Genomic DNA, 13,675 nt, shown 5'->3' with positions numbered 1-13,675 from the left:
TTAAGAGGCTTACAAATATTACTAAATTCAATCAGCCAACACAGTGTTTTGTTCCAACAGTCTTAAAAGTGTCTTGCAGTAATTTGATTTTTCATTCTAAAAAACTGGCTGGCTGTGCCTGCAGAGGAGGACTTTTAACCTCAGCCCTTCAAAGAGCATCTTGTGTTCAATACCCAAACCCCTCTCAAGATCAGCAGTATAAGTTCAAGGTATAAGGAGTTGATTTCAGAAGAAACATGCCTGTTCCCCATTCTCATGCACAAATGCTTCCCACTTGCACTCAGAGAGGTGGTAGTGTGATTGAATCTTACCCCTGGCTTTTTAAAATATAAAGTGTAAGTTGGATTGCATTTGGTTAGTCATTTCAACATATAGTCAAATTTTGGATTGGCTGCAGCAATGCATTGATTGCCTCAGCCCTGTATTAAAATATATGAAGTTGCATGCCTACTCAATAACATGCTGAATTTTGTTAATGCTATGCATGACTAAGGCTGCAACCCTGGGAGCAAGTCTCACTAAACTTAATGTGACCTACGTCTGTCTACATAACGTATAACAGTGCACTGTGAATCCTTAATTCTTATTGGAGGTAACAGTGATGTGCAAGGTGTTTACTTAACTGTAAATTTAAAATGTCAAGGAATGTCTTGGTTTTTAGTTTCTTTTTAACTTAGATGTACTTTTGTTTTTTATGATTAAGCATCACTTCAATGAAGACTAGGTTATTTATATAATGGAATATGTATATGCAATGACTGAACTTCAAAGCATGCACATTTATCATCTATACTCTGAGTAGCTGAAAAAAAAACCTATTTCTGCTGATGATATTTGAATGCATGTTACCCTTTAATCATCTATTAGTGCTTAAACTCTGAACCTGCTTCCTAAGCTTAATATTATGGGATCAATGAGGGAAGCTTCTTAAAGGAAATATCAGCATATTTGTATTACATCCAAAATCCTTCGGGTAAAATATTATATTCTTTCCAGTTGATATCAGTATGCATCTCTGCATATTTGACATCATAGATGGCTTTAAGGAGATATCTACTTGATGCTGTTCCAAGAAAACCTACCATGGCCTAAAGTATTTATATTTCTTCTTGTTAAATAATTCATCTGCTTTCTGATCCAAGGTTTCAGATCAAGACCACTTCAAATTGTATATCATCATCTAGAAGGGAAGAACATATTAATTTTTCTAGAAGTTCCAAAGCAGTATTTTAAAAATGCTTGTTAAAGTGCCATTGTTCGTCAGCTTTAAAGTACCACCTGACCAGAATTCTATCACTCATTAGTTTTATACCTAACTTTTCTAATCAGTTTAGTGCTGTTTAATGCAGTTTGCAATAAAAAGCATAGCAATAATGTGTGTTATTTGAATTTGAAGTGGGGAAATCTAAATATTAAAAAGTAAGTTGAAAAATAGGCAGGGAACGGAAGATCTCCAGGGTGGGAGGATGAAAAAAGATAGGGAAGTTCCCAGCTGAGAACTAGGAGGGTTCACATCTCTCTGTATGGCACAAGTTAAGATTTACCTGTGAAAGAAGACTGTATTATTATTTTATTTTTTTCTATTTCTGTTTAGATTGGCTTTTTTATTGTAATGTACTATGAAAGGTCTTAATACAATTTTTTTTCCAAAATAAAAAATAAAAAGAAGTCCTATTACAATGGGTCCCTTCCTCTGGCTAAAGGCAGGGGTGTAGGAAGGGGGGGCAGTGGAGGCAGTCCACCATTGGGGGGGTGACAAAAAGGCAGACCGCGGGGGGCTCACCTTTTTGTCACTCCCCCTCATGGATTACACCCAGGGCTGACCGCCCCCACTGTCCCCCTTCCTATGCCCCTGCAATGAGTTAAACATTAGGGTACATGCATAATATACTTGATTCTAGTTTTCAAACTGTAATGCTAAATTATTTGTTATACTTTGCTTCAATTACCATCATATTAATTTCTGTTTATTAATTACTGTAATAGGGCAGTATTGTCGGGGAAGCAATTCCCATAGACAGATACCCAAGGAAACATTATACATTAATGCATAAATGCTGAAACTTGCTTCCTTATCCATTGCATGTGCTACATTAAATTCTGGAATATTAGAACATGTAGTTAATTGGAAAAGGGAAATAAATGGTTGGCGTTTCCACAGATCTCCATGTTTAAAATATTATTGAATGTGATCCCCTGAAGAGAAAATGTGCTCGCTGAATTATCCTTCTAGACAGTTTGCTTCTAAGGATCTATTCAGACTTCTGCTTTTTTATTTTTATGGAAAGGCATTATAAGAGAAAAAATGGCCTAATCTTTTTATCTCTGTCTTCCCCTCTTTTCCCTGGTGAAAAATGTAATATCGGAATTGGTCCTTTGAGGCAAACAGTGTGGTTATTTGTCTCTTCTGCAGTGCTTTTCTCTTTTCTGTATCCTAAGGCGTAAGCTCAAAGTAATTCAATTCCCCACATTACTTACCAATGTTGGGTCCAACTTAATACATGCATATATGATAAACAATTGCTACCTTTGGATTTATTATTACCACTTTGATTAAAATGTACTGTATCCTTATTTGACTGCAGTCATAAACATACGTGCTGGGCAATAAATTCAACTTAAATCACTCCAACTTTCAAGAAGGATTGTTTGTCATTAGGAAATAGTTGTATTTATTATTCTAATGCAAGTGTTAGCATTGCAGACTTTCATTCTAAAAATTATTCAGGGTTCAACTCTCCTCTGCTTCATACTTTGCATTATTGATGCAAATTTATGTGGATCCTTTTCCAAAATGTTTATTGTGTCATAAACACTACTTGCAGAATTGATAAGATGTTTTTTATATTAAACAAAGCTGAAATATTATATTCTAGCTCATTATTAAATCATTTTAACAGTGCAATTCTTGTACATTATGTTCAATGTGACATGGTCCCAGGTTAATTCATATAGGACTAAAAATAGAAGTTTGTCAAATTTAATGTGGCCTATCCAACTCATTTCTTACTTGAAAAGTAACACTCCTTTTAAAAAGCTTCCAGAACAGTTTTAAAATAGGACATTTAGAAGGATGTACTTATTTATTTAGGGTTGGGTGGTTTGTTTTTTGTTATCTTGTATAAATCAACTTTTCCCTTTGCAAGAATCACAATGATCCATAGTGTATTGCTTGTACATTACTCAATATTTCTTAGTTGTCTCTGCTTAGCAATGCTAAAATTTAAACAGGCAAATAGTTAACTTACAGAGACGTTCAGTGGATTTATTACACATTTCTTCCTATCTAGTAAGCCTCTGCGCTGAATTAGGTTGCCTGGACTGGCTAGAGGTAGAGAGAAATCTGGAAGGCACTTTGCTAGCAATTACACAGCCCCTTTGCAATTCTTCTTAATTATTTCAATTCAAGTAGGTTGCATTTAAAAGTGCTGCTGTATTTTGACCCTGGGGGCTTGTGTGGGAGGAATTAAGGGTGTGAGCATTTTGAGTAGGTGAACTTCTAAAGAGCTCAGTGTGTAAACAGGTGTTGTGTGAAAATAAGTAATAATGTCTGTGTCTGAGGGGATGGACTTCAATTTCTTGTTTCATCATGCCAACTTTCTATTGTTTAGGAATTCTGCTCTTTTAACTTACTGAATTTTTGTCCTTGTTTTGTTCTTATTGGTATGCTCTTGGGGTTTGCTCTCCATTTCTTCTTCTGTGCAATATGGGAGAGAGGCTGCCTTTTCTTCTCCCTCTTTCCAGAATAAGGGCATCTGAATGCATGAATAGGTACAAATATTACTTTTTCATCCCTATTGTGAATGTGTATGTGTTGTCCTGCAGACTGCTGTGCTTTAGAAATTCTTACTCATAATTTAAGACATCACAAAGCTCTTCTGTGTTTTCCTGTCACTGATTGTCCTCACGCTTACATTCACACATGTACATGTTGTTCATTTGCTACGTTGCTAAGAGATAACTGGATATGTTTGGACAGTTTAATTTAATCACACTGGAGCTGGCCCTTCCAGTGGAAAGAATTTGCTGATAACACTGCACATGTTGCTTACTCAAATACTGTAAATATGCTTTCTTCAGCTGCTGGATGTGGAAACGTGCAATGTTCTGCTTGCTTCCATTTTAACTAGATAATTGATAATGAAACTGTACAGTATCTGCTTTTGCTTTTAAAATGAGATTGTAGCTGCTCTATAGACAGAGTTACAATGGAGAAGCTGTCACTAGCCAAAAGAACTGCAGTAATAACAGTCCACCATATATTGAGCTTTGAAGGAAGTGTAAAGGACCTTTATTTGAGTTCATTTGTATCAGGTGTGGGAACCTTGGGGCTCCATATTATGCTAGACTACAACTCTTATCCCCCCTGGTTTTAGGCATGCTTATTGTGGTTTATGGGAGTCATAATTCAACAGCATGTAGATAGCCAACAGTTCCCAACCCCTGATTTGAATGAAGGCTATTCCCTACACAGAAAGTTTCAGTGCTGCTGTGTAAATGGATGAGAGGAGTTCAGTGATTCAGAATATACTAAATGCAGTAATGGGGGTGGGGAGAGACTTGGTTCCAAGAAGTCTGCATGTGCATATGGGGACGGTGGTGGATTTATGAAGCTTTGGTCTTCTAATAAATACTCAGTAATATCCAGTAATGCATGTAGTTGAGATCCTATAGGGAGGATTAGATGGATTTTGTGCTGTCAAAAACTATAATTATATTTTGAAACCAAGTAAGCATTGTAAATTATTCTTCAGTCTAATCCTTCAGCAGGGAGAAGATGGGCTTTATCCAATCTATAGCTTGTATAGAAGAGGCAGGGAACCTGTGGCCTTCCAGATGGCTGTTGCTTTATTAAAACATCTGGAGGGCCACAGTTTCCTGACCCCTGCTGTATAGGCAGCATAGGGATTGTATGAATTGCTATATCAGTTAATAGCTTACTATCACAAGCAATATGCTCTGAAGATCTGTTGGTTGAACCCATACAAAGAAGGAAGTTATGGACATACATGGAAAAAAATAGATTCATAATTAGTTTTGCAGAAGTGAAGACCCATGAAAATGTTTGTGTATTTTGCCCCTCTCTTTTTTATTACATTCCACCATCACCCTTTTCACTACATGATGTAAAAAAAATTGAAAATTGCATTTCAGCTTTCTAAATAGTTAGCCGTGCTTCAAGTGTAGACCCTGCTGTTGGCATTTTTTTTACTCCCAGAGTCGCCGTTCCACCCCACCCCACCTTCCTTATTCTTTATTTAAGTATCCATAATTTGTTTTCTGGCTCGCCTGTGAATTTTTAACTGCCAGTGCATTACTTTATTCCTTTCCTTAGGTATTCCGTGTAATGTTGCCTTTTTTATTCCTTTAAATTTTGGTCCCCATCTTTCTCCATATGATTTTTCATACATCCCTTTGTAGTGCTGCCTGTCTTATACAACCATGCAATATATTTCATCCACAGTGTTAGATATTGGTTTCTCTTTCAGTCTGTAAATTATCTTTCTCTTACAAAGTCTGTTGTGGAATGAGCAGCTGACATTTTCAAATTAAAATATCTATCAAACCAATCAACATCTTTCTAATCTTTGCTCTACTGTTTGCCAAGTTTTTCTTCTGCTTGTGCTCAGATGTAACAGAGAGCTCTGGTTAGTTTAAAATAGAAGGCATAGCTTTTGATCTCCCCATGTTCTCGTACACGAAAGAAGTGGGGAGGATGCATGCCAATGGCTTCCCATAACTCATACACATAACATTAAATTATGGTTTAATGTTATTTCCAAGCTGGCCCTATTTTTTTCCCTTATCTTTTGTGCATGTTCAGAAATGAAGGCAATCCCTTCTGATATAATATTATCTCCCAAGTCCTATTTTTAAAAGTGTTGCTTTAATAAACATAAAATAATACCACACAAACATACAGTCTCAGTCTCTCTCTCTCTCTCTCTCTCTCTCTCTCTCTCTCTCTCTCTCTCTCTCACACACACACACACACACACACACACACACACACCTTCAGTTACATACAGTACTTCTCTTTATGCCTTTACATAGCATTCAACCACCATTTCTCATTAGAATTTTCCAATTGCACAGTGCAGACTATATATTTTGCCCTTTCCCCCTTTTTTTCTTTTCAAAGCAACCCTCCACATATTTTGCAGTGTTTTGCCCAGGGCAACCCAAACTGACCTGTAACCCAGCAAACAGACAATAAACCCCAGATACATTAAAACCCAAAGGACAGAAATACATTAAAAACATCCCACCCACTTCTAAAAGACCATAGATAGTTAAAGGTCAACGGCCTGGTTACAGAGAAAAGATTTTGCCTGGCGCCTAAAGTGAGCTTCCCTGGGGAGAGCATTCCACAAATGGGGAGCCACCACAGAAAATGCCCACAGCCAGATTATAGCGCTATATAGGACCAGCACACCAAGATGGATTTTCCCTATTGCAAACATTGCACAGGACCATGACAGATTGGTCACATGATAGGTTCCCTTATTAGAGAGGCCACAACAGAAATCCTATAAATTAGTTCACCAGTGTTCAACAATCAGGAGGCAGGTTTGATATAAATGTCAGATAGGCCATGGCCACACATGTTGAAGCCTGAAGGAGATGTAGGTGTGCCTGAAGTGGTGTGTTGTCTAGTCTGTCTGGCAGTATGTTGCAGTCACAGAAGCAGTGTGATTCTAATATCCTTTTATTAGTTAAGGATCCACAGTGTATCAAATTAAACTGGAACACCCTTTCATGAGGGCAGTCTCATATTAGGCTACCTTAGACATTTCAGGAATACCTAGTACGATATGTACAGGTCTGTCTGCATACCCATGGTAGTCCCTGCGTTGTACAAAACAGAACTTCTGCTTTTTATTTTTTATCTTGGGTAGATGTTGTGTACACACAGATGTTGGGTACACACAGTCTACAGCTGCAGCCCTTTGCAGATATGTATCTGCAGGTTTCATTGATGCATGAAACTCTCTGCTAACTTGGGAGCAAAAACAGTAACTTCTTTACTGTGGATGAGCTGTTCTTTGTTACATATTGCCTTGAATGACTGCAGGTGACTGAAGCAATGGTTAAAGAGGTAGCAAAAATACATATTAAAAAGATACACTTGGTATCAATTGAATTTTCTTTCCATGCCAAATAGGAATTTAAAAGAGAAGCAGAATACTTTTCATTGTGACTGCAGTGTGGAAAGTAAGAGCTAACTGCCACACACACACACACCATAGTACCATAGTCCTTATACTGATTGGAGAATCCACATCAGCTGATATTCACAATAAAAAGGAAAAAAGACAAGTGCAACACCAAACTAGACAGTTAATGTCACATGTAGTTTGGTGCACAGAAGGAGAAGAGGTAGGACACTGGGCCTGAGAAACTAGGCAAACGTTGCAGGGCACTGAGTTGCTTTCAGCTTCCTTTTGTTATGCATATAGGAACTCTGAAGCTCTAATGTTCAAAATTTGCCAACAATGGCGGCGGTGGGGGTGGGATTGCTCTTGCTGCCATTGATTTTAACTCTGTTAACTATTGAGAATTATAGTTTTATGTCTTGCTTTACATGACTGATACTGAAACCTTTGCTGCACCTAGCCTTCAAGTAACATGCTGCTTGTGTTTAACTATACCCTTTAATATTTGGAGTACCACATATTGTTAGGGCTTTGTGAATAATGTGTTTGTGTTTAGTGTTGGTGTTGTGATTCTGCAGCAATATTTATTTCTATATTTATTTCCCTCTGGCATCTTGGGTGTATCCCTTCCTTGTCCATGCTGATGTGTACTTATTTTGTGCAATTTGTAATCTTCTAGTTTCCCCTTCCACCAAGCCTTTTTCCTGTGCCTCCTTGCATGTTATTACTATTAGGGGCATGCCTTGAAAAACCGCTGCAGTAGAACTCCATTCCTTGTACTAACATAGTCCCATTATGTTGGATCCCATATGATTATGCCACTCATTTTCTTTACTTTTTAAAGTAAAGACATTGTTTCTACTTTTTAATAGAATCTTTCATTATATTTATTGAAGCATATTTTCCTCAATATAAGCTAAAAAGTACTATTAATTTTCATTCATCTCTAGTGACATTTCAACAAAGCTTTTTCAAAGACCAAATTATAATTAAAAGGGAAATAATTTCTTCATTACAAAATGATACTTTAAAATAACGTTTATGCACCACAAGATATGTAGCCTACTTTTCTTCTCAACTGATTAAACCTCATACAGTGATCTATAAAATATATTCAAGTTTGTAAATTCAGCAAGGGAAATAGCAAATAAAATATCTAGTAGCTTGTTTTGTGACACGTTTGCAGTACACAAAATGCATCAAGAGGAACATCATGAAGAGTTAATTTTACTGGTACAAAGGCTAAATAAAATTCTGTAACAATATCACAACATTATGAAAGACACCCCTGCCCCCGCCCCCAAAATACACTATCATGAATGTTTTTATTGGCGGGGGGGGGGGGACTACAGCATGCCAAGTTGCTGCTCTGCAGTGATTTTGGTAGTAAAACTTTCTGTTTAGTTACAAGGACTACCCTGGTTATTTGGAAATGTGATGCAATCCTGTTGGGTTTTAAAAACTACCAAACTATTCTATTTTATTTTAAGCTCAGATATACACTTTATATTGCCATACAGTTCAGACATCTTAGCACTGTGTCATCATTGGTTTTTGTGTGTGTGTGTGTTTAGTGGGGGAGGGAGTGCTTAAAGAATAAAATGTTGAAAGCAAATGGAAGGAAAAGCAGCACATTTCATCAGATGTCACCAAAAAACAGACAAAAAAAACCTCCCAACCTACTTTCATATGTAGGGAATTTTGCCAACCCTCCTTCCTTAAAATTACCTAATTCATCTTTCTTTCTACTGTTGCAGGCTGTCCATACAGGCATGAGGGCTTATATCTATAACAAGAGTTCTGTTATTGGCTCTCAGGCAGAGCATTCAGGGATGCGCACGTACTACTTTAGTGCAGATACTCAAGAAGATATGAATGGTTGGATCCGTGCTATGAATCAAGCTGCTCTTATGCAAACACGTTCATCACCAAAGAGGCAAGTTCAGGGATCGTTTGTATTCAGATTTTCATTGTTTGTGTCTCAGATATCAATGCAATGTTGCATTAAAAAAATATTAATATTAATAGTTTGCATTAAAAAAAATTCATATATTAAATCTGAATGATGTTTGCATAAATGACGTATCAGCCTTTAGGCGATGGGACAAAACTAAGAGCTCTGAGGCATCACTTAGCATTACAGAAGTTTGCTAAGCATTAAGTCTGTACAAAGAGAACTTACTAAAGGTACAGTGTCAACAAATAAAGTGTTGACTTTTAGTGCACATATTTTTTTTCCCTTAGAGAAACAGGAAATCCAGATCAGCAAGCTGTTCCTCAAGCTAATCATGTGGATGCCTGCAAACAATGTGGAAAGTTAGATTCTGCTGATGCAAAAGGATGTTATAGAAAATCTCCTGAAACCTCTGCATATGATAAGCATGAAGAGATGAGAAAAGCAATAGAAGATGAGCATTATGCTGTCAGGAAGAACATGGTGGAATCAAAAAGGGAGAAATCTAAACATCCATTGATATCGGAGGTTGGCACATTGAATACAGAGTCAAGTCTGTCTCGGTCCCAGAGAGCTCAGCCTGTTGAGAAGAATGGAACACTTTCCAATTCGTTAAATACAAGTCCTGGCCTAGTGGAGCAGAATGGTATCGGTTTATATAAACAAGGATTTGTTTCCAGACCAGCTCAAAAAAAGCAGACACAGAGGAAAAACAATATGGCTCACATAGAGCATTGGGTAAAAGTCCAAAAAGGAGACCCCAAAAGGTTAGTAATAAGCTTAGATGGTCTGTTTTATTGCTTTAAAATGGGTTGCCAGGGCCTTAGCAAGGGAGGGCTGCAAGATGCTGCCAATTTTAGTGGCAACAACAGTTATATAAAAAAAATTAAAGTAGGCTGGGGTGGACAGAAGGGTTTAAACTTCTACACCTGGCTCTGTGCCCTGATAGGGATGCAAATTTCCCATCCTTAGTCATCAGATTGATCATTTGATGAGAAGGGAAGGGTGATAGATCCTCCACCTTACCTGATCTGCATGGATCAACTAAGGAAGGAGGTGTGTGTGTGTGTGTGTGTGTGTGTGTGTGTGTGTGTGTGTGTGTGTGTTTGCATGCATGCATGATTCTGTGGCTGGGTATGTCCTGTGTGCATGTATGTGAGAGGCTTGGGTGGCCACATCCAACCTTTGTATGTGACTTTCTGGAGGCTTGGCCAAGAGTGAATGTGGCACTTGGACCAAAAACTGTTAGCCACCTCTGCTTTAAACTACCTCTGCTTTAAACTAACTCACCCACCTCTGGCATGCTAGAGATCATTAGGAAATGGATTGAAATAAAAAATACCAACATCATAATGCCATTACACAAATCTGTGGTGTGGCTGCTCTTGGAAGGGCTTCAAACTCCTGTCCAGAACCCTTCACATATTTGCAAATTTGTGCTAAGCCAAGGTTTCGCTTGGTGTGATGTGCAAAACCAGACCAGTGAAGACTGCTTATAGGCTATTATATACTTCTCATATATTAGGTCATTCCCCTTTACATAATGCTACAAAAACTAGTGTTGCTGCTTTCTTATTCTGTCAGCTATTCTTCACGGTCAAGATAAAATACTCTTCACAAATAGACCAAACTTTCAGTATGACTCCATATGCTTTAGAGTGTTGTCATTTTTTGCCAAAATCCAGCTTACTTATATGAATTTCCCTAAGCATTTTATGTAGTATAGTAATTAATCTACATTGTTCATTTTCTTTTTTCTTGGTTACAAAATGCTGTTTCTGTGCAGCCATGCTTCATGACAGATCTTTGTGTATTAGAATAATGGATCCACAATAGTGATAATTGATTAGCACTTTGGGTTAAGATAAAAAGCATGATAACTGTTTGAGATACCAGCAAGATTTGCTGATTAGCTTGAACATTGCAACTGCATGCCAGCATTGTGCTCTAAATTACTATATTACTATCATTCAGAAATATTGAGAACAATGCACATCATAAGAGGCCTGATTTTGCAGACTCTGTATAGTGAAACATCTGGTTTTTATTTCCTTACATAATCTCCATGTGTCATTTGAAAAGCTGCTTTTGAGACAGGTGAGATTTTAGACCAAAGGTGAGAGCCTGTGCAAAGCAATTTATATATTGGAGATTAGTAGCATATCATTGTGTAAGGTAAAACTGATTTTCTTATTCCACTGACTCTTAAAGGGGAGGATACCCTGTAAAGGCTGGGTAGGGTAAAGTCAGAAGCCCCACCACACTAGGGCCTTTGCTTAAATGTCCCTTTGGTCCTCGTCAAAATAAACTTTCGTTCGTGATACATGGTATATATTGGTTTGGTTGAAGCTTAATATTTTAAAAGCAGAAGGCAGCAGTGCCTATTGTGTACAATAAGGAACCGTGGATTTTTTCTTTTGTTTTCAGATCAGAAGCAGCTCACCCAGTGGGACAGAGCTGCAATGCTAGATCCCTGGCAGTAGCATCACTACTGCTTAGGGGTAGGGAGAGGCTGGGTCTGTGTGAGCACACCAGCAGGTTCTGTGTTGACTCCACCCTTGCAACCTTAGCCCCCTGCTACATCAACTCTCTCCATTCTGGAAAGCAGCCACATCCCCATTGTTGGGAAGTTTTGTTTCATTTAATAATTAATAATAATAATAATAATAATAATACTTTTCAACAGAGCAAAATACAGATGTCAGCAATGCTACCTGTCCCACCAGTTAAGCCTCTTGTTTTTATTAGTAGACAGAATTCCAAAAATTGATTGAAAAACATTTGGGGAGGGTTGTTGGGGGGCATTGTGTGTGTTTGTGAGTGAACCAGTGGTGTTGCCAGCTGTCCCTTTTTTGTATTGGTGCCGCCCTATGGACAGTTTAAGAACTATATAGCATTATTATATAAAGGACTATATACAAAAGGCATTAAAGCTCACATTTCTCTCTCCCGCCTTGGTTTGTCATGTAAGTTGTGCCTTAGTATTGTGTTGCTGTTTTTAAAATTATACTAGCAGACGCAAAAATGGAAATTAAATGGATTGAATAAAAAAACTGCACAGAATGGAAATAGTCGGATATTGTGCTCTGCAAATGCTTGGACAAGAGTTAGCACAGTAGTTCACATGTGTTATAGTAGGTTCTGTAGCATGCTTCTGCTTGTACAACCTCTTGCAGAAGTGGAAGGAAAAAAATCATGTCAAGTTTCACTTTTCCTATGCAATACTTTAAATACTCTCAAGCTAAGGGGATATCTGTTCTCCGCTGAACGGAAGACAGCTTTTGCATCTGATAGCACATGTTTGAATTCAACCAAATGTGTGCTTATTCCCAGCTATTTTATAGCAAACCTCTCAATGTCAAGAAGTAAACTGTTCAATCTCTCTACCATTAAATAGCTGGGACTAACAGCATTCTCTCTATAACCAGAAAGATGAAATGGCAAGAACAGAGTTCATTCAAAGTATTCATGGAAAGGAATATAGTGAGGCCTTGTAAAACTAGAACTTTTTCACTGACCATCATACATAAAAGTGACAGTGAATTTCATGTTATACAGGCTGGAAAATTGTGAAGGGGTAAAAGGAGTGCCTTCAAGTCTGGTTAAAATGTACAGAGAAATTTGTGCAAAGTTCAAGGAGGAGCTTATTTGTTTTCTGCCAGCTATTCATTCCTCTGTCAGGACTCTGGTCTCACAGTCTCGTATCTTTTATGATTCCAACTAAACATCAGAAATAACTTTCTGATGGTGTGGGCAGTTCAACAGTGGAACAGACTCCCTTGGAAGGTGGTGGGCTCACCCTCATGGGAGCTTTTAAGCAGAAGTTGGATGGACGTCCGTCATGGATGCTTTAGTTGATATTGCTGCATTGCAGGGGGTTGGACTAATTCATTCATTCATTAAATTTGCATACCACCTTCACCCTTAGCTCTCAAGGTGGTTCACAGCAAGAGAATACAAGATCAAAATACAAATACTTAATAAAAACAAAAACAAAACAAGTCAATAACCCCCTTCCCCTTCCCCTCTCAGAGTCTCTTCCAGCTCTACAGTTATATGGTCCTTTGTCTTCCATCCATTTAGTTCTAACACTTAACTGATGGGCACCCTTCACAGCATGAGCATGATGAGCTTATGCTACCCAACAGCTACTTGGTTGATGCAGTCCAAGTGTTTCCGGTCCTTGCTTGTTTTCTTCCAAGAAAAAAGTGAGAATGATTTTTAATGTTAGCTTGGCAAAAGGCCCAGTAAAGTCATTTGATGCATTAAATCAATAACTCCTTAATTGTGCAACAGATGAGACTACTTATGTGACATGATGGTTTCCTGTTAAATTGGCTGCTCAGGCTTTAAGCTACTTTTGTCATGAAGCATAATTAATCTTGTCATGAAGCCAGGTAGTCAAGTGATGTAGAACCTTGGGAGAATCTGCTTTTTTTTTTGCTGAGAATATTATTTTACAAATAACTCCCTGAGGATAGAGACATTTTTAGCAAATGATAATGTATCAGAAACGTCCTTTCTGTTTCCACAAAATGCATGTATGTTTACTGAACATATCTTG

General features: G+C 37.8%; 1 protein-coding gene across 12 annotated transcripts in view; it reads left to right on the top strand.

Moving 5' to 3' along the window:
- Positions 1-13,675, top strand: part of PLEKHA7 (pleckstrin homology domain containing A7) — a 152,860-nt gene that overhangs the window by 99,322 nt on the left and 39,863 nt on the right. For 10 of the 12 annotated variants that reach the window (XM_081925825.1, XM_081925826.1, XM_081925822.1 and 7 more), the window contains 2 exons: positions 8,915-9,093; positions 9,402-9,878. In XM_081925825.1, the coding sequence (XP_081781951.1) occupies positions 8,915-9,093; positions 9,402-9,878 (656 nt within the window). Of the gene's footprint in view, positions 1-2,836; positions 3,772-8,914; positions 9,094-9,401; positions 9,879-13,675 lie in introns of those variants that run through there. The other 2 variants (XM_081925820.1, XM_081925823.1) reach the window with 2 other exon arrangements.

Source organism: Podarcis melisellensis (genome assembly GCF_964234715.1).
Source record: "Podarcis melisellensis genome assembly, chromosome: 1".
In the NCBI taxonomy this organism is placed as follows: domain Eukaryota; kingdom Metazoa; phylum Chordata; class Lepidosauria; order Squamata; family Lacertidae; genus Podarcis; species Podarcis melisellensis.
Note: the sequence above shows the minus strand (reverse complement) of the source record. Positions and strands in the feature narration are given on the sequence as shown.